Consider the following 22,094-nt stretch of genomic DNA (forward strand, 5'->3'; position numbering starts at 1 on the left):
TCCAAATTAAACTGAAATGTTTTCACTACAAATGAACTTGCTTTTGGCTATATTTTAGTATATATTACCTTTCTGTTCGTTAAAATAAGTGTATTGTGAATTTTGAGCAAACTTCACCTGCATACAGCTGGCAAGACAAATCAGTTAGAACAGCTTGTTTAAAATGCTTAGAAAATTTCACAAGACTTGTGAGAGAGCTTCAGACATACCCTGGAACTCCCCTGTTCAGCCCAGGGAACTGCCCTGTCCCTCCCAGTTTCTAAAACTGTCAGTTTACAATGGAGAAAATACAAAGTGCAATGTAATTTTATACAGAGTATGATCCTATGGTATTAAAGTAACACAGAAACTTTCAAAGAATATTTAGAATGTGTAAAATCACTGCTAGATCAAAATTTCAATGTTTTAAAATAAAAATAAAGTGCACAGCTAAAATGCAATATTACTGAAAAAACCCAATCTGAAATGTATAGTAATATTAAATACAATGCACAAAGTGTAAGTGCAATAAAACTCTCATATCAAGCAATGATATATATATTGCACTGGGCTTGTCTATGCTTCACATACATAAACAAGAGATCTCACTTTTGAAAATTTAGTGAGTTCAGCCCTTGTGAAGTCTGAACTACAAATTCTCTTGAAGCTGGAGAATCTTTGAATATCAAGGCCTTTCTGAAAAGCATCTAAGGCTGGGAAATCTATTTCAGTCATGCAGGTTTAAGCCCTGCCCTGAGTGAGCAACATTTCGATAGGATATGAGAATGAACAGTTTTGGTTACAAAACATGTTATCCTATCTGATGTTGCAATACAACCATTCTCACAATCTCTTAAGAAATACTCCCCAAAGGCAGTTTCTTACAATGAAGAAAATCTGGTCTAGAATATGCAAAGAGGAATTTCATATGGAAAAATGTTTTTGACTAATATGTTTTAAGGATGAATTTTAGTTAATTGCTTTGACATGATCAGAGAATTAATAGACATGAACTTTTGATCTGAACCGGTACAATAAGGCAGAGAAAATAAGTCCCTATTTATAAATTAATTTAAAAGGAACAGTTTACCCCCCAAAAAATCTTCCCTTTATTTGTTCCCAATAATCTATTTTACCTGCTGTAATGTATTAAATTGTAACATATAGCTCCTTAACCCTTATTTCAGCATTTGAAATAGCTGATTTACCCTGTGGTATAATCACCTATACTGAAAGTTTAGGTGATTTTTACTTAAGGGACATGAAACCCCCAAAAAATCTTTCATGATTCAAATAGAGAATACATTTTTTTTTTTTTTTTTTTATTTATTTAGGAAAGAATACATACAACAGGCAATTACAGGGGCTTTGTGTTATCAATCATATTACAGATACAGGTTAGTACGAGTATGTATGCTTAGGTTACTTTCCTATCTTTATGGGATTTTCAAACAAACTTAATGTAGTAAATATCCTATAGTAAGTAGTAACAATAACCATGTTCGCACTGAGCACAAACATTCTATAACAGGAAGTTCCATCAGTATGGGCTCTCCTTCACCATTTGGAATTATGTAGGTCCGAGTTAATGTTCTTACGTCTGTACTGAAGGCCGGTTCTGTAAGGTAAACTGGTACATCTATGATACCATTTCTTCGGGAGCACATACGTGAACCACAAGCTAATGCTAGAGGTTACTTTTGCGGTCTAAAATATAAACCTTAATACCGAATATAAGGAGAAGGAGCTATAAGAAGAGAGAGAGGGGAAGAAAAAAAAAAAGGAGGGAGGGGAGGAAGGAGACTGATCCATGCGGATATAGGTGTTGCTTCAAGATAATTGGTTACACTGTTTCAGTTTATTTTATGAGGTATGTAGGGATTCTTCCCATAGAAACTTGATCTCTGGGAATGAGGTGCGAGAATTGTGTTTCAGTGAGACAATGCAATTTAAACAACTTTCCAATTTAGTTCTATCATTTAATTTGCTTCCTTCTCTTGTTTATCTAGACAAGCTCAGAAGCAGAGAACCTAGGTTCTAGCTGTTGATTGGTGGCTGCATATATACTGTATATATATATATATATATATATATATATATCGATTGTGATTGGCTCACCAATGTGTTCAGTTAGAAACCATTAGTGCATTGCTGCTCCTTCAACAAATGATACCAAGAGAATGAAACAAATTAGATAATTGAAATAAATTAGAAAGTTGTTTAAAATTGTTTTCTTTATCTGAATCATGAAAGAAAAACATTGGGTTTCATGTCCCTTTAAGTATAGGCTATTGACAAACAATATAAACACAGCCAGCAAAATAAATTACACTCCCAGTGGGGTGTAGAAGAGATAATTAATGAAATGTTAATTTCCATTGTTCTCTCTAAGTATTGAGCTTTGGTTTACATTGAGATATAAACCCATGATAAAAAAATGAGATGTGATTTTATCTGAAAGTTCAAGCCATTTTAATAGGTTGTGGTTTCAAAGTACAAACCCAGCTATTTCATATACACAAATAAGCCTGAAAATGCAATTTCTCATACATTTTATACTCTGCAGCTGGTATAACAAGCCATTGGAAATACATTAATGGAAAAACAATTTTACAGTATACTGTCCCTTTAATTGTATTCAAATGAAGGAAGGTCATTGAGGGGAAGATTTGTTTCTGCTAATCAAATCAAGTCTCTCAATAAAAGCTTAAACCTCAGTAATAAAAACTAGATATCAAGAATATTCCATCATCCATTGATATTATGTGAAGGTTTTGGAAAATAATTAAAAAAAAAAAGCTATGACCATATGTAAAAGAAGCATTTAAATGCAGGCAATGTCGTCTTTCTCAGTCTTGATAAACATTAAAGGGACGTGAAACCCAAATTGTTTATTGATCAATTAGACTATATTCCCCTTTGCAAAAACATTCTTCACTATTGTTTGTTTTCTGTGTTATTTCTCAGCATAATTGGAAGACATACACCAAGGGGGAGTGGTGAGGGGCCTGGTACCTACCTGCCTAAACACTAAGAGCTGAGCTATAGCTCTGTGTGAGTACCTGACCACTCATAAAAATAATGGTTTGCTTGTTACAATGGACTTCCCTATGTTCCCTTTTCCCCTGAGGTCTATTTCCAGGATTAACCCAGCAGCCAAAATAATCTGGAGGAAATCTCAACCTGCGGGATTAAAGGACTATACCCTTTTACTTTATTTTACACAATTGTTTTGGCATTTTCACTATTTATTTGTGCATAAGTTTATATTTGAGTGAAGACAATTTATATATATCAGTAATGTGTTATGTTGCATAGTTTCCCTATTTCTATAGTGTATTATTATTATATCGGAAAAGGAGAAGAGTAGAAAAGGGGAGCAAAAAAAAAAAATAATAATGAACCAATGGTTTTCCCATTATCTATCTATACAATATACAGTATATTAACCAAACAAATTAGAGATATAGTTTAAAAAAATGAGGTCTGATCCACCTTGTGAAAATAATTGGGAAAAAGAGTTGCAAGCCTTATAGTACTAACAGCTGAAATTCTAATACTATATATACATAGGTTATAAAACATGATCATTGCTAGTACCAGGAGAGGCTCAATGACCTAAATATGTATAGCTTAGAAGGGAGAAGGGAAAGAGGTGATATGATAGTAACCTCAAAGATTTACCCAACAATTAAGCTGGAAGTCCCTTCTGTATGACAAACACTTGCTATAGAGCCTTTTAATAACTCAGTCATATTTCATCAGTGTTAATTAATACTCAGCTGAGTGAAGAAAATGTGTTAGTTCAATATGTATACTGTACTTATAATATGTACTGGTGTTGTTCTGACATACAATGTTTATTGCAATTGCAAATTTAGTTCCTTATTATTATGTAGTCTATATAAAGTGTTCATGATTACGGTGGGAAGATCATAGTATTTATTCAGAAAAAAAAATATCATCATCCATCTCAGCTACAGCAATGAAGTCATTAAAGGTACATGAAAGTGCAAAAAAAAAAGCTCTTATGTGTTACAGCATCTTATTGCACTATTGCCTGCATATAACTTTGTATTTAACCCATGCAAACAGGTTAAATATTTGTTGCTTCTGAGCACCAATTAAATACTTGGAGAGAGCTGAAACCAATGACAAGAGGCATATTGGGTGTAGCCACCAATCCCAGTGGCATATTGCTGCTCCCGAGCCTAACTAGGATATATTAAAAAAAAAATCAAAATAATTAAATACATTTGATAATATAATTAAATTAAAAAGTCTCTTAAATTTGCATGCTCTGTCTAAATCATGAATTTATAATTCAAATAAGAGTAAAAGAGTAAAAGAGTAAAAGGTCAATTCAGATTTTACCTTCTACAGGTTTATGTGCCCTGAAACCAGGGATACTGTTATGTCTTCGGATGATGAAGCTTCCTCTGGTGATGAGGAATCTTCAACTGATGCTGAACCTGATATTTCCTCTTTTTTGTTTAAAGTTGAACATATTGGTTCCCTTTTAAAAGAGGTCTAAATTACTTTAGGCCAGGGGTTAAAGATCCTAAAGTTTCTGATGACAAACCTTGTAATTATTGTTAATCTCCCTGATGTTTTCTCTATTCCTGAAGCTGTCTCTGACATGATTTCTAGCGAATGGTCTAAGCCAGGTCATTAATTTACTCCTGCAAGGTTTGAAAAATAATTTGGATTTATAGGAAGCTGTTCCCAAGGTGGATGGGGGACATTTTCACTCTAAATAAATGTACTACTATTCCTTTGGAAGACAGCACTTCTTTTAAAGACCATTTAGATATAATATTAGAGTATTTTCATAGAAGAGCCTTTTTACAAGCAGGATATTAGCTCAGGCCAGCTATTTATATTGCTGATTTGACTCCTGCTTCAACTTTCTGGTTGTCTAGTCTTTTAGAACAGTGTTCTGATGACTCTGCTAGTGCTGATCTCTTTTATTTGTGATGTTGTATTTGATATTATAAAGATTCATCTCAAAAGCATGTATTTGTCAGTCCTTGTTCGGAGAGCCTTATGGCTTGAAACCTGTTCTGCTGATATGGTGTCAAAATTCAGATTAATGTCTCTTTCTTTTCAAGGAACGAAGTTGTTTGGTTCTGATTTTGATTCTATAATATTCATTGTTTCTGGAAGTAAAGGGTTTTTCTTCCTCAGGACAAAAAGTCCAGAGGGAAATCTAAAGCTTCTAACCATTTTCATTACTTTCATGAGAATAAGAAACAAAAGGTTGGCTCCTCTTCTCCGAAGCAAAGGACCCCTGGCTTAGTCTGGAGACGTAGGGGGCTAGTTATCAAGCCGTCTACTTTTCTGGCTTCGCCGGCCCAATACGTCCGCCTAAGCTCGCCTACCTTCGCCGCTGCGGACCTTGAATACGTTCGCCTAAGTTATCAAATAAAGCTGTCAAAAAGCCGCGGGGCGATGAGCAGCGGACTGTGACAGTTATCACTCATCCGATCTCGCTGCCCTTCGGCTTTTTCCCAGCTTTATTGCTAGCCTGTCACTAAGCACTCACACTAAACTGCACTGTTCTGCCCCCTATACCGGAGCCCCCCGCAACTAAATAAAGTTACTAACCCCTAAACCGCCGCTCCTAGACCCCGCCGCAACTCTTATAAATGTATTAACCCCTAAACCGCCGCTCCTAGACCCTGCCGCAACTCTTATAAATGTATTAACCCCTAAACCGCCGCTCCTAGACCCTGCCGCAACTCTTATAAATGTATTAACCCCTAAACCGCCGCTCCCGGACACCGCTGCCACCTACATTATACCTAGTAACCCCTATCCTGCCCCCCCTATACCGTCGCCCTCTATTATAAAATTATTAACCCCTATCCTGCTGATCCCGCACCTCTCCGCAACTAAATAAATAGTTTAACCCCTAAACCGCCGCTCCATGAACCCGCCGCAACCTATAATAAATTTATTAACCCCTATCCTGCCCCCCACTACGCCGCCGCCACTGTAATAAAATGATTAACCCCTAAACCTAAGTCTAACCCTAACCATAACGCCCCCCTAACTTAAATATTAATTAAATAAATCTAAATAAATTAACTCTTATTAACTAAATGAATCCTATTTAAAACTAAATACTTACCTTTAAAATAAACCCTAATATAGCTACAATATAAATAATAATTATATTCTAGCTATCTTAGGATTTATTTTTATTTTACAGGTACCTTTCAATTTATTTTAACCATGTACAATAACTATTAAATAGTTATTAACTATTTAATAGCTTACCTAGCTAAAATAAAGAGAAATGTACCTGTGAAATAAATCCTAACCTAAGTTACAATTACACCTAACACTACACTGTACTTTAATAAATTATTCCTATTTAAAAATAAATACTTACCTGTAAAATAAACCTTAAGATAGCTACAATGTAATTAATAATTATATTATAGCTATCTTAGGATTTATATTTATTTTACAGGTTACTTTGTATTTATTTTAGCTAGTTAGAATAGTTATTAAATAGTTATTAACTATTTAATAACTACCTAGCTAAAAGAAATACAAAATTACCTGTAAAATAAATCCTAACTTAAGTTACAATTAAACCTAATACTACACTATCATTAAATTAACTAAATAAACTACCTACAAAGAACTACAATGAAATACAATTACATAAACTAACTAAAGTACAAAAAATAAAAAAAGCTAAGTTACAAAAAATAAAAAATTAAGTTACAAACATGTTAAAAATATTACAACAATTTTAAGCTACTTACACCTAATCTAAGCCCCCTAATAAAATAACAAACCCCCCCAAAATAAAAAAAAATCCCTACCCTATTCTAAATTACATAAATTTCAAAGCTCTTTTACCTTACCAGCCCTTAAAAGGGCCATTTGTGGGGGCATGCCCCAAAAAGTTCAGCTCTTTTGCCTGTAAAATAAAAATACAACCCCCCCCCAACATTAAAACCCACCACCCACATACCCCTAATCTAACCCAAACCCCCCTTACAAAAACCTAACACTAATCCCCTGAAGATCATCCTACCTTGAGTCGTCTTCACTCAGCCGAGCCACCGATGGAACTGAAGAGGACATCCGGAGTGGAAGAAGTTAATCCTCCAAGCGGCGCTGAAGAAATCTTCCATCCGATGAAGTCATCATCCAGTCGGCGCTGAAGAAGTCTTCGATCCGGCCGATGTCATCTTCAAAGAGGCGCTGAAGAGGTCTTCTATCCGGGCGAAGTCATCTTCCAAGCCGGGTCTTGAATCTTCCTTCCGCCGACGCGGAACCACCTTCTTCACCGACGGACTACGACGAATGACGGCTCCTTTAAGGGACGTCATCCAAGATGGCGTCCCCTCAATTCCGATTGGCTGATAGGATTCTATCAGCCAATCGGAATTAAGGTAGGAAAATCTGATTGGCTGATGGAATCAGCCAATCAGATTCAAGTTCAATCTGATTGGCTGATCCAATCAGCCAATCAGATTGAGCTCGCATTCTATTGGCTGATCGGAACAGCCAATAGAATGCGAGCTCAATCTGATTGGCTGATTCCATCAGCCAATCAGATTTTCCTACCTTAATTCCGATTGGCTGATAGAATCCTATCAGCCAATCGGAATTGAGGGGACGCCATCTTGGATGACGTCCCTTAAAGGAGCCGTCATTCGTCGTAGTCCGTCGGTGAAGAAGGTGGTTCCGCGTCGGCGGAAGGAAGATTCAAGACCCGGCTTGGAAGATGACTTCGCCCGGATAGAAGACCTCTTCAGCGCCTCTTTGAAGATGACATCGGCCGGATCGAAGACTTCTTCAGCGCCGCCTGGATGATGACTTCATCGGATGGAAGATTTCTTCAGCGCCGCTTGGAGGATTAACTTCTTCCGCTCCGGATGTCCTCTTCAGTTCCATCGGTGGCTCGGCTGAGTGAAGACGACTCAAGGTAGGATGATCTTCAGGGGATTAGTGTTAGGTTTTTGTAAGGGGGGTTTGGGTTAGATTAGGGGTATGTGGGTGGTGGGTTTTAATGTTGGGGGGGGGTTGTATTTTTATTTTACAGGCAAAAGAGCTGAACTTTTTGGGGCATGCCCCCACAAATGGCCCTTTTAAGGGCTGGTAAGGTAAAAGAGCTTTGAAATTTATGTAATTTAGAATAGGGTAGGGATTTTTTTTATTTTGGGGGGGTTTGTTATTTTATTAGGGGGCTTAGATTAGGTGTAAGTAGCTTAAAATTGTTGTAATATTTTTAACATGTTTGTAACTTAATTTTTTATTTTTTGTAACTTAGCTTTTTTTATTTTTTGTACTTTAGTTAGTTTATGTAATTGTATTTCATTGTAGTTCTTTGTAGGTAGTTTATTTAGTTAATTTAATGATAGTGTAGTATTAGGTTTAATTGTAACTTAAGTTAGGATTTATTTTACAGGTAATTTTGTATTTCTTTTAGCTAGGTAGTTATTAAATAGTTAATAACTATTTAATAACTATTCTAACTAGCTAAAATAAATACAAAGTAACCTGTAAAATAAATATAAATCCTAAGATAGCTATAATATAATTATTAATTACATTGTAGCTATCTTAGGGTTTATTTTACAGGTAAGTATTTATTTTTAAATAGGAATAATTTATTAAAGTATAGTGTAGTGTTAGGTGTAATTGTAACTTAGGTTAGGATTTATTTCACAGGTACATTTCTCTTTATTTTAGCTAGGTAAGCTATTAAATAGTTAATAACTATTTAATAGTTATTGTACATGGTTAAAATAAATTGAAAGGTACCTGTAAAATAAAAATAAATCCTAACATAGCTAGAATATAATTATTATTTATATTGTAGCTATATTAGGGTTTATTTTATAAGTAAGTATTTAGTTTTAAATAGGATTCATTTAGTTAATAAGAGTTAATTTATTTAGATTTATTTAATTAGTATTTAAGTTAGGGGGGCGTTAGGGTTAGGGTTAGGTTTAGGGGTTAATAATTTTATTACAGTGGCGGCGGCGTAGTGGGGGGCAGGATAGGGGTTAATACATTTATTATAGGTGGCGACGGTGTAGGGGGGGCAGATTAGGGGTTAATAAATTTATTATAGGTGGCGACGGTGTAGGGGGGGCAGGATAGGGGTTAATACATTTAATATAGGTTGCGGCGGGTTCAGGGAGCGGCGGTTTAGGGGTTAATACATTTATTATAGTTGCCGTGGGCTCAGGGAGCGGCGGTTTAGGGGTTAATATGTATAGAGTAGCTTGCGGTGGGCTCCGGGAGCGGCGGTTTAGGGGGTAATAACTTTATTTAGTTGCGGCGGTGTAGGGGGGGTCAGATTAGTGGTGTTTAGACTCGGGGTACATGTTAGGGTGTTAGGTGTAGACAGCTCCCATAGAAATCAATGGGATGTCTGTCAGCAGCGAACTTGTACTTTCGCTATGGTCAGACTCCCATTGATTCCTATGGGATCCGCCGCCTCCAGGCTGGCGCTTTGAAAACCAGGTACGCTGGGCCGTAAAAGTGCCGAGCGTACCTGCTAGTTTTTTGATAGCTAGCAAAAGTAGTGAGAATGTGCCGCACTTGTGTGCGGAACATCTGGAGTGACGTAAGAATCGATCTGTGTCGGACTGAGTCCGGCGGATCGAAGCTGACGTCACAAAATTCTACTTTTGCCGGTCTCGAGCCTTTGATAACTAAGGCGTATCAGCCTCGCCACAAATACGCTGCGGAATACGCAGCGTATTTGAGGTTGACGGCTTGATAACTACCCCCTGTAGTGCTAACTGGAACAAGTCAAAGCAGTGTAAGAAATCTTACACTAACTACTAACAAAACTTCATGAAGGTGTGGCCCCCCGATTCAGAAGTTCTGGTAGGTGGCAGGTTAAGCCTGTTTCAGGAAGCTTGGTTTCAGTCTGTTACAGATTCCTGGGTTCTGAATATAGTGTCTGAGGGATATCAAATAGGATTCAGAACAAGGCCTCCCAGAGGAAGTTTTTTTTTCTGTCCTATATTCCAAGGAATCCTGTAAAAGTTAAAGCTTTTTTCCAGTCTGTCTCAGGTCTGGAAACTATGGGAGTGATTGTTCCAGTTCCTTTGCAGGAACAGGGGATGAGATTTTATTTAAACTCTTCATTGTTCCAAATAAGTAAGGTACTTGCATCTCAGTTTAGGATCTGAAAGCTCTGAACAAGTTTGTAAGGATTCCATCTTTCAAAATGTAAACTAATCAGACTATTCTACTTTTGTTTAGCAAGGACAGTTCATGTCCACAATATATTTAAAGGATGCCTACCTTCATGTTCCATTTCACTGAGAACATTTCCAGTTTCTGAGGTTTGCCTTTCTGGACACACATTCTCTTGTTGCTTTACCATTTGGTCTGGCTACAGCTCCAAGAATTTTCACAAAGGTTCTGGGTGCCCTTTTGTCTGTAATCAGAACTTAGGGTATTGCAGTGTTTTCATACATGGACTACATCTTGGTTCAAGCTTCATCTTTTCCTTTAGCAGAATCTCACAGCAACCAACTCTTTAACAACATGGTTGGAGGATCAATTTTCCAAAAAGTTATTTGATTCCTCTAAAAAAAAAAAGGTAACTTCTTTGGGTTTTCAAATAGATTCAGTCTCCATGAGTCTTTTTCTAAGTTTGTGTGGAAGTCCTTTGTCTGATGATTGCAGATTCAGATGCAATTCCATTTACTCGTTTTCACATGAGACCTCTTCAGCTTTGTATGTTTCAATAATGGCGCAGAGACTATACTCCGCTGTCTCAAAAGGTATTTTTGGATCCCAATACAAGTCAGTCTCTGACTCGTGGCTGGATCATCTGTTTATTATTCAGAGGACTTATTTTGTTCATCCTACCTGGACTGTGATCACTACAGATGCAAGTCTTTCAAGTTGGGGAGCTGTTTGAGGTCCTTGAGAGCACAGGGAGTTTGGTATGCTCACAGTTCCCTAGCCATGAGGGAGGTGTCTCAAATTCTCTCATGGGCAGAATTAATTATTGTCTAGTTTCTGCAATACATTTTCGAGGGGTGAACAACTGGGTAGCAGACTTTCTCAATCGTCAACCTCTACATCCAGGGAAGTGGTCTCTCACCAAGTTGTGTTCAATCAGATTGTGGGTTTCCCAGAGATAGATCTGATGGCCTCTCATTTAAACAACAAACTTCCCAGGTACTTTTCGAGGTCTAGGGATCCTCAAGCAGAGTTAGTGGATGCTCTAGTAGTTCCTTGGTAATATCACCTTGCTTATCTGTTTCCTCCTCTGTTACTTCTACTTAGAGTGATTTCCAAGGTAAGCCTAGAGCTTGGCCTTGCAGGATTTGGAATGTAGATCTGGTTCAACTTGTCCAGCTGTCCTCCTTGGCCTCTGTGGTCAGACCTTCTGTCTCAAGGTCTGTTTTTCCATCAGAATCTCAAGAACTTGATGGCATCGAAATTGAACATTTAGTCCTTAGACATAGGGGTTTCTCTGATTATGTGATTGAAACCTTAATTCAGACTATTAAGCCTGTAAGTAGGAAAATCTATTATAAGGTCTCAAAGGCATTTATTTCTTGGTGTGTGGATAATAATTTTCCCTGGCATTTTTTCAGAATTCCTAGGAATTTTTCAGTTCTTACAGGATGGTTTGAATAAGGGCCTATTTGCCAATTCTATTAAGGGACAGATTTCTGCTCTTTCAGTTTTGCTCCATAGGAAGATTGCTAATCTTCCTGATATTCATGGTTTTGTTCAGGCTTTGGTCCATATTAAACCTTTAATCAAGCCAATTTCTCCTCCATGGAATCTTAACTTGGTGTTTAGGGTTGTGCAGGCTCCTCCTTTTGAACCTATGCATAAGGTGAATATTAAACTAATTTTTTGAAAAGTGTTATTTCTTTTGCCGATCTCTTCTGCTAAAAGAGTTTTTGAATTATCTGGTCTTTCTTGTGATCCTCCTTATCTGAATTTTCATCAGAATAAGGCAGTGTTATGGACTTCTTTTGACTTTTTGCCTAAGGTTGTTTCTTCAGACATTGGTAGAGAGATTGTTGTTCCTTCTTTGTGTCCAAATCCCAAGGATGCGTCAGAGAGCTCTTTGCATACTTTGGACGCTTTTAGGGCATTGAAATATTACTTTAATGCTATTAAGGTCTTTAGAGAAACTTTAGTTTGTTCATTTACTGTTCTGGTTCTAGAAAAAGTTTTAAAGTGTCTGCTGTTTCTTTGGTCTCTTGGTTGAAACTTGATTCACAAGGTTTACTTAGAGGCAGGTGAGCCTCCACCGCAGCATATTACTACTCATTCTACTAGGTCAGTTGCCACTTCTTGGGCCTTCAAGAATAAGGCGTCGACCAGATTTGCAATGCAAGGCAGCTACCTGGTCTTCTTTACTACTTACTTTTACAGAATTCTACCATTTTTATGTTTTTGCTTCTTCTAAAGCTGCCTTTGATTTATTTTAAACGCATTAAAAAAAAAAACATTTTTTATTGGAGTTGTGGATTTAATTTCTCAGTGGAAAAAGATGTTTTTAAATCCCTCCGTTTATGTTATTACTCGTGGACTCCAAAGTTTGGGTATTAGTTCCCAGCAGTAATGGATCATGAACTCAAACCACCTGTATAAACATAATTTATGCTTTACCTGATAAAATAATTTCTTTCATGGTGGTAAGAGTCCACAAGACCCCACCCTTATGGCTTTTGGGGTTCATTTTTTCTTTAGCACATCTTTTTTGCTCCTTTTAATTCCTTTTTCTTACCTTATTTTGCTTGGCTATATGTTAGACTGAGGTATGTGTGAGGTGGAAGGGGTTCTATAGGGCTCTTGAGGTTTGGGAATATTTGCCTCCACCTAGTGGTAGAGAAGAGTAATAAATTCATTTATCAGGTAAGCATAAATTATGTTTTTTTTTTTTTACCTTTTTGTTACCTTTGAACGTGAGAAACTCATACAATATCCAGATATTCTTTATAAAAGACCTACTCTATTTGACCTACGTCTCTCTACTCCTGTTATCTCTACATTCCACTCCCAGCTCCAAGACTTCTCACATGCTGCTCCTGTCCTCTGGAACTCTCTACCCCACTCCATAAGACTGTCTCCAACCTTGTATAGCTTCAGACGCTCTTTGAAAACCCACCTATTCAGACAGGCTTACCATCTCTCCTCCATCCCTCATCCTAACCAAAATAATTATTGAACTACCTGACTCACTACTACAACTACAACCTTTGTAACAAGCTACCCCAAACCTTATGTCTCTGCACCCTCAACCTGTAAACTATAAGCTCTCCAGAGCAGGGCCCTCTTCCTCCTGTACTAAATTTGTTTAGTTTGTTATGTTTTGTATTTTTCACAAATCCTTGTAATTGTATACCCCTATCTTTGTACCCAGCGCTATGGAATTTTGAGGCGCTATACAAATAAATGATAATAATAATAATAATTATACTCTATATTGTATTATTAACTATTAGTTTACAACCTTTTGCTAGTTTTCTTATAATTTAACTTATATTGTTGCTGTTTTTAGCTCCAATATAATTGTAAACTTTTAGAAGTAGAAAAATACACGTGACATTATCATATTAAGAGATTATGATATTTTCTTTTTTTAAGAAGATAGTTACATAGGGCCAGATTACAAGTGGAGAGGTATTTTGCGCTTCCGCTATAGAGCGCTAATTACACTAGAAGTTAACTTTTTGCATGCATCTGGTTGCACTGGTATTATCAGTTGAGAGTAAAAAGTTATTGCTCTTGCGTGAACCCGCCAAGCGCAAACAGCTTAGTTCTAGCGCAATTAGACTGTCATGCAAAAAATAACTTATTCCTCCATAGAAGAACACCCGACTCACGCGCAAACACGATTGCATGTTCTCATATGCGCATACCTGATCGCATATTCTAATATGTGCAAGCCCGATTGCATACTCTAATATGCACAAACAGCATATGAAAATATGAATATTGCATAAATATGCTTTTACATGTTTTCATCTACCTAACTGCAAAGGACACTTATATTATATATGTCTATATATGTGTACATATGTATTTATGTGTTTATATGTCTATAATATGTCTGTAAAAAAAAAAAAAAAAAAAAAAAATATATATATATATATATATATATATATACAGGTAACCCTCAGTTTACGCTGAGGTTAGGTTCCAGAAGGAATGGTTGTAAATTGAAACCGTTGTAAATTGAAACCGTTGTAAATTGAAACCCAGTTTATAATGTAAGTCAATGGGAAGTGAGGGAGATAGGTTCCAGGCCCCTCTCAAAATTGTCATAAGTAACACCTAATACATTATTTTTAAAGCTTTGAAATGAAGACTTTAAATGCTAAACAGCATTATAAACCTAATAAAATAATCACACAACACAGAATATATCATTAAACTAAGTTAAATGAACAAAAACATTTGCTAAACAGCATTATAAACATAATAAAATAATCACACAACACAGACTTCACTTGCATTTTTCTGCAAACAGTTCTTTCTTTGCATTCCAATCTGGACTGATTTATAGACAGGAAGATCTTTTTCCATTGAAATCTGCTCGATAGCTCAGATCTGGTAAACTGATTAATTTCAGCTTTCTTGGCTTTGCTGCAACACAAGCAGACAGATCCACCTACTGGCTATTTTAATAAATGCACTGCTTCTCAATGCTTTTCAATAGCAGTCACATGACTGGAAAAAAAGGTTATTATACTGAAACGGTGTAAATTGAACCGTTGTAAAACGAGGGCCACCTGTATATATATATATATATATATATATATATATATACACATATAAAAACATAACTACATAACTACATATGCAAACATTTATAGACACACATATATACATAAATCTTTAGAGATGGATATGTATGTATCTCTATGTCCTTTTCCTGCCTTATTTTTTTTTCTAACACCTGAGATCTTTGAGCACTTAGAACTTTTTTTTAATGCAATTTTTGTATTAATTGTTATTTGATAGTGTTATTATGAGTGTAAGTGTACTGTAATGTATTTTCTATGCATTTTATGTAGCCTTTTAGTTTCGTGAAACAGTTAACCGCAGCTCTGAGCTTGCGTTAATAATTCTAGTGTAAACTTACGCGCAAATGATCGCGAAAACCCTCAAGCAAATGTCTGAGCACCACTTGTAATATAGCCCTTAATCGTTTGATTAGTTCTAGCAATTTTGCATGATTGTTATTTGTCTACCTGTATGCTGTTTACTAAAAAAAATGAATAAAAAATAGTTTTATTAACAATATACTAATATTACAATAATAGGAGTAGTAATACTTGGAACCTATACCAATATACATTTATACAAAGTTCTAAACATTAGTTCTCCATATTCTTACATTTTTATAGCTTAGATTATTTATTATGGCACGTGTGAGCGAATTGCATGTTTGTTTTGTGGTGTGTTTTTTTTGTTTTACATACCATACCTGAAAGGTTTCTCTTGCATCTAATAGATTACAAACAATATATCATTAGACACTTCCCTTTTACATCAGGCATAATATATTTGGAAAGTTGCCATAAGTTAAAAAACAAAAAAACAAGTCACAACTTGATTGTGAAGGTGATTTATTAAAAAATGAAAAAAAATATATAAACTAGGTAGTGTAAAACAATACAAAAGCCTGCTATACTGGTTTTGATATTTTTACCTTGAAAATTAATTTAGGTTTTAGGGTATTGTGCCAAATGGAACTCTTTCTTGAAAGAATGCTGAAATTCTCTGCTTATCCTGCAGGTCACCTGTCCTTTTACAAGGAAGTGCTCAGTGTGTAAATTTAAACTACCTATTACGTAAAGAGGTTACGCTGCATTGTCTCACCTGGATTTTCCAAAGGCAGGAACAAGGTAATAGTATAAAATGAAACCGAGAGCTGCAGTGATTTAGTATCAATACATTTAAACAGCCTTGAACAGATCAACATCAAAAAAACAAGATCTGAGTTTTGCTGTCATGAACAATATCTTTTCTAGCATGGTAAGGCTAATGTACAATTTGATTATCTCTTAACTTTGTAGCTTATTTTGTATTTTGTACAATAATTGTTTTTCTATGGGATTTTTTTTTTTGCCAACTACAATATTTGTATTCAAGTTCATTATTATGGTTAACATTTTGACACTGTTAAAAAGAGCAATATTAAGGTAATATATAATCTATGGTTATTTTGATAAAACATTATCACTATATTTTTAAATTCAGAAAATAAGTTTCACATGTTTTCAGTTGGTTTTAAATGGGGAATTTAATAGGATATATTGTAATGTATTTTGTTTTCAACATAGGGGGTTTTATATGGTTAAAAATGGCTATTAAGAAGGTATTTCTAAAATATGATTATACTTAATTGACATAACTTTATTCAGAATGTGGATAAACTTTGTCACTCAGTTTTTAGAGGCATGATAAAAATGTATTGCCTATTCCAAAGCTACACATATAGTGAATTAAAAAGGTTACTGGAACTTAGAGCAGTAACGAGTTAATAAAGAAGTGTTATTAATTGATATTTTTTTTTATTCTAGTTGGGCCTTTGTTTAATAGCCATTCTGTCTTTAATTGCTGGCATCACTGCAAAACCATCAGTTGTACATCCTAAACATCACCGTAACCATCATCAACAAGTCTGCATCTCTAAAGAAGATTTAGAGCAAATAGGAGAAAGTGTTCTGCAGCCCTTTATTGGAAAGAATATGCACTGGGAACAAAACCCTGCAGTATACCTGGTACCTCAGCTGGAAGACATTCAGGAGAGGAGGAGACGACGCAGGAGAGAACCAGAAAAAGGCTGCCCAAATCTGAGAACATCAGAGGCCAGTGGCACCGCACCTCTCCATGAGAGATCTATTTCACCATGGTCATACCGGTAAGGAATGGGGCAGGGAATAAAGAGCTGCATTGGCCGTGCCTACTTGGCAGTCTCAGAGAGAATGTATACAAATTCAAGGAAACTGACAACTAGGTGTGTCAGTAAAAAGCAGAATTAATTTGTATTGATCTCCAGTTGTGGATGACATTGCTACCATGTAATTATCTTATTAAATGGAAATTAAAGTTACATTTTGTGCTTATATATCAGCACTGCATAGCAAAACAGCTATATATAATACATTATATTAAAAAAGCATTTAAATAGTAATTTTGTCAGAGAGAGATGCAGATTTTGCAAATACAGAACAATTTGGGAATATACTCAGTGAAAACCATATTGAGTATATTTACATGGTCTCCTTTGCTGCCCATCTAAATGAACTTCAACACTGATGTACACAATCACTGCGAAGCATGCATTATGCACTACTGTCTCTTTATGAAACAGTTTGTAGAGGTTAATTAGAGGAAATGTAAGCAATATAAATATTGTGCATTGCAATAGTTTTTTTACTGTACTTAATACAGCATTTTATGTGAGGATTAAATTGAAATGTAATGCCCCTTTAATTTCAAAAGGCCACTTTCAAAAACTGACAGAAAGCTATAGCTTTATTAATAGAAATCTCTAAATGTGTAGAAAATGTTTACTTACAGTTGCGTTAATCACTAACCCGTGTGTGTTTTATTTTTAATCCCACAGAATCAACTATGATGAGAACAGGTACCCTCAAAAGCTAGCATATGCTACATGTCTATGTAATGGATGCCTTGACAGCCGATCCGGCAAGGAAATCAATTCTGTTAACTCTGTGGAGATCTACCAAACCATGATGGTGCTGCGGAGAAAGCCCTGTCCAACCAACCACAAAACCTTTACTTATGAGTTGGAATATGAGAAAGTCCCTGTGGGATGTACCTGTGCTTTACCTAAATATTAAGTCAATAAGAGACTTGTAACTCCTATGGAGTACTGATCTTTATATTAACACAAACCTAACCTTTGTTATGACCATGTCACACAAAGCCTTGTTTGTTTGTTTTAAAACATTTCTTGTTATTAGTGTTGTATTTTTCAGATTGCTGTATATTATTATTGAATCTTCTCTTTATGTAGAGAAACAACCGCACACCATATTTTGATAGGTTCAGATTACATATTTTGAAAAAGAAGATGGTAAAAATCTTCTTGCAGTACCATAGCATTGTATATCCTCTAAAAAAATATATAATGTTTTAGAGTATAACACAAGCTAGTACTAGAAGGAAGATCCTTGAAGAATATTTGTTATATGCAACGTTGGTTGTTCCTAATGGGTTTTGTATTGTACATAAAGCCTACTCTAGATGGTTAGACACCACTATTGGAACATTATTTTGATTTTTAAAATCTGTGTTGATGACTACTACATATAACTCAATTGTTATGAGCTTTGAAAAGAATCTTATGCAGTACTATAATGCTCTGAGAGTATTTCAGCAGTGATTAGATGTGTTCTTGTTCAAATAATTTCATTGACTCTACAGGATTCCAATTTTAAAAAGTTATGAAGATTCTGTAGTTGTTGTCAGTGTAATCTGTAAGCCCTTAAAGGGAAATAAAAGTGCAAAAAGGAAATGCTTAAATATGTTAGAGCATATGATCATTGCACTACACTTGCATATAAATATGTGTTTTATCCCTGCTGGCGCCTAGCTGAACACAGCTGAGCCAATGACAAAAAGTATATGGGTGCAGCCACCTATCACCAATTAGCTCCCAGTAGTGCATTGCTTCTCATGAGTTTACCAGGGTACTTTAATTTTCAATTTGTATGTCCCTTTATAAACAATATACTAATTCAAGGAACATAAATAAGTCCCTGACAACCATTGGTACCAATTGGATGATGTTCCCAAACTCCTTGAACCCCTTGTTACTGCATTGCACAACATCAACAGCAAAATGTTTAACCTTTTTGACTGCTTTGTTAAGCCAAGTATAACTCAAGAGTTAGTGCTATAATATAGATATTTTATTGTAAAATAATATTTATTCTGAAGGTTTCTGTTAAATTATATGCTTGACTTTTAACAATGATTTGTTTTTTTGTTGCTATAATTATTAGCATATTTATTTGTGATATTTTTTTTGTATAATTATATATTTATTTATTAAGTGTTTTAATGTTAATTTATTTCAGAGTTAAAACTACAGTTGCTATTAATATTATTATTATTATTTATTTATTATTGTGTGAATTTTTAATTGTTAATCATGGATTATGATTTTACTATTTCTCTTTTGGAACTATTTAAATATCTGTTTTTATTATTGCTAAAGAATGTTGATATTGTATGGTGATAGAGAAATCTAACTGCTGTCCTGTAGACAAGCTAACATCATATAAAGACCATCTTTGCACCTTGTGTATATGAAATTCATATCTATATTTAATTTTACATTTGCAAATCCTTTTAATTTATATTATGATATATGTGTTCAGCTTGCTTCATTTGTTGTTTTATAAAAAAAAAGAACAAACAAAAATAAAAATAATTTGTTTATCTTTAAGTTTATTTTTCTTTTCTTTTTTTCACACACTAATTTAACATATAGAAAAACAGGTTAGATGATAATATGGTAACTACAATATGAGGTTGGCTGAAAATGACTTTGTAAATTACATGCTGTTTTTAAATAAGCAGAGATGATGAATGGACAGACCATGTATTCCTATTAAAAGTCATATTCAAGCAGTAAACTAGTTGTAAATAGGAAATGAATTTAAAGGAAGGAATCAAATATTTATACATTTTAAATACTCTTGAAATGTGTACAACAAGGAAACATTAAAAGCATCAAGGTGAAAAAAATGAGTAATTCATAAACTTCCTCTAACATTAGATCACTACAGATATAAAAGCTTTTTTTGAAAGATGGATTTGAAATTATAGTTCATAACTGATTATGAAGACCCCTGGTTGAGCTTTGTTTAGTGTAAGGGGCTCAGATGCAGAGATGTTTAATGATGTACACTCTGGCCAATAGCAGAGGCTGGAAATACAGACCTTTTAGAGCTATCACCCTTCTTAGGCATAGTACAATTAGTAAAAGGAACAAGCCATACAGAGAAGGTTTATTATTATTATTATTCTTTATTTATAAAGCGCCAACAGATTCTGCAGCGCTGTCCATGGGTACGAAGATATAACTACGACAGTGAAACAATACAACATAAAAAACATTTTTCAGTCAAATACAGGGGAAATTGAGGGCCCTATTCCCGTGGAAAATTACAATATAGATGGGTAGGAGGATGGGAAACAGGAGGTGTGGACTGCAAAGGTGAGAATGATGTTATTGAGGAGTTAGATGAGGGCAACTGTTGGTTAAGTGATATTCATTTGTTAGTGAGTTGGGTGATAAGCTTCCCGGAACAAAAAGGTATTTAGGGAGCGTTTAAAAGAGGACAGGTTAGGGGAAAGTCTGACAGTTTTTAGGAAGTGTGTTCCAGAGGGTTGGTGCCGCATGAAAGAAATCCTGTAGGTTAGCATGGGAGGAGGTGTTAGTAGAGGAGGCAAGGAGCAGGTCATTGTTGGATTTTAGGGGATGGACTGGAGTATATTTGTAGGGTAGGGTGGAGCAGCATTGGTGAGGGCTTTGTAGGTTAGGGTCAGAATTTTGAGTTTAATTCTGCTGTGAATGGGGAGCCAGTGAAGGGACTCACAGAGAGGTACAACAGATACAGAGTGTTGGGAGAGGTGGATTAGCCTGGCAAAAGCATTTAGGATGGATTGAAGGGGGGAGAGGCAGGAGAGAGGGAGGCCAGTTAGTAGGTTATTACAGTAGTCAAGTCTGGAAATTACCAGTGAGTGGATTAGCTGTTTAGTAGTTTCAGCTCTCAGAAACAGACACATTTTGTAGATATTGCATAGCTTATTGTGGCAGGATGAAGAGAGCAATTGGATGTGGGGATTGAAGATAAGATTTGAGTCAAGCAGACTTGGGGAGATGGGGAGATTGTGGTGCCGCCAACAAAGAAAGAAAAATTAGAAACTGGAGTAGAATTAGAGGGAGGGATTGGAAATAGTTCAGTCTTGGACATGTTTCAGGAGAAACCTTTATTAATAACATAACTGGTGACAAGTAGCATTGGCAAGGATCACAGAAACAAGTACAGATGGGAACTGTAGAAGCTGACAGATACAGAAGCTATTGGGGCTGGCAGAGGCAAGTATCTCAGACCCCAGTAGACATGTAACTCTAGAACTTGACAGACTTATGTATCTGGAACATTGTAGGAAGATATCTGTTGGTAACAGTAAACTGGAACACAGCACGTAGATATCTCTGTAATACGACACACAGGTATCTCTGCTACACAGCAAACATTAATGGGAGACTGATAATACACTGAAGCAGTGGACAGTGCCATTACAAAGAACATTTAAAAAAGCATAATTCCAAACTATCCAAGGTTTAACAATGGGGAAATCAGGTCAGCAGACAAGGCACCGGGCTAGAGACTGAAGCAAGGAGTATAAATAACCACAATGCCAGAACCATTAGACACACCTGAGGGATCAGGTGTATAGAGGCAGCAGCAACCTCAGATAGGCTGGCAACCCACAAGGAATCCCTCAGTAGCCAGGATTCCCAAATGGATCACAGTCTGAACACTATTCTGTGGGCCAGGATTTAGAGGTTTGATTCCTAAGTCACAGGTCAGGCTTTACCTTATGCCAAACTTCAGGGAATAGCCATGAAAACTCCTTTATTTTAAATAATGTGTAACTGTCTCAGGGGATGGCAAAAGATGTTTTGACCTTACAGCTTTACATTATTTTGGGTGGGTTTTAATGCAGACTCTAATGTAGCTCCATCAATATAAAACATCAGCAATGTCCATTTAATGCAGAGTGCACGTAGAAGCAGAGGCTCACTGCTTGCCTCAAACAGTATACAAACACCCAGAATGGCTTCACAGCACAATGACAAGACTGTTTAAAAAACAGTAGTATTTATTAGCAGAATACAGATCCAACAGAATCCAGAGGCAACATTTCGGGCTCTCAACCCACAGCCCAAAACGTTGCTGCTGGATTCTGTTGGATCTAAATTCTGCTAATGAATACTACTGTATTTTTAAACAGTGTTTCTGTCATTGTGCTGTAAAGCCATTCTGGGTGTCTAAGGTAGTTCCACACTGATAGATAAGATAATCTTTATT

The 22,094-nt window shown here is 35.8% G+C and overlaps 1 protein-coding gene across 1 annotated transcript; it reads left to right on the top strand.

Moving 5' to 3' along the window:
* Positions 1-15,852: 15,852 nt before the first annotated feature.
* Positions 15,853-19,435, top strand: IL17C (interleukin 17C). The gene is made up of 3 exons (XM_053694963.1): positions 15,853-15,987; positions 16,536-16,876; positions 17,585-19,435. Exons 1-3 carry the CDS (start codon positions 15,964-15,966, stop codon positions 17,820-17,822), a joined length of 603 nt encoding a protein of 200 aa, XP_053550938.1. The 5' UTR covers positions 15,853-15,963; the 3' UTR covers positions 17,823-19,435.
* Positions 19,436-22,094: the final 2,659 nt, after the last annotated feature.

The sequence above is a fragment of the Bombina bombina genome, chromosome 1 (assembly GCF_027579735.1).
Source record: "Bombina bombina isolate aBomBom1 chromosome 1, aBomBom1.pri, whole genome shotgun sequence".
Lineage (NCBI taxonomy): Eukaryota > Metazoa > Chordata > Amphibia > Anura > Bombinatoridae > Bombina > Bombina bombina.

Bases quoted from the DNA above. Each gene is read 5' to 3' on its own strand.
- IL17C (XM_053694963.1), top strand. From the start codon at position 15,964: ATGAACAATATCTTTTCTAGCATG. The intron at 15,988-16,535 runs GTAAGGCTAATG...TTTTTATTCTAG, and splicing joins ACAATATCTTTTCTAGCATG to TTGGGCCTTTGTTTAATAGC. The intron at 16,877-17,584 runs GTAAGGAATGGG...TTAATCCCACAG, and splicing joins ATTTCACCATGGTCATACCG to AATCAACTATGATGAGAACA.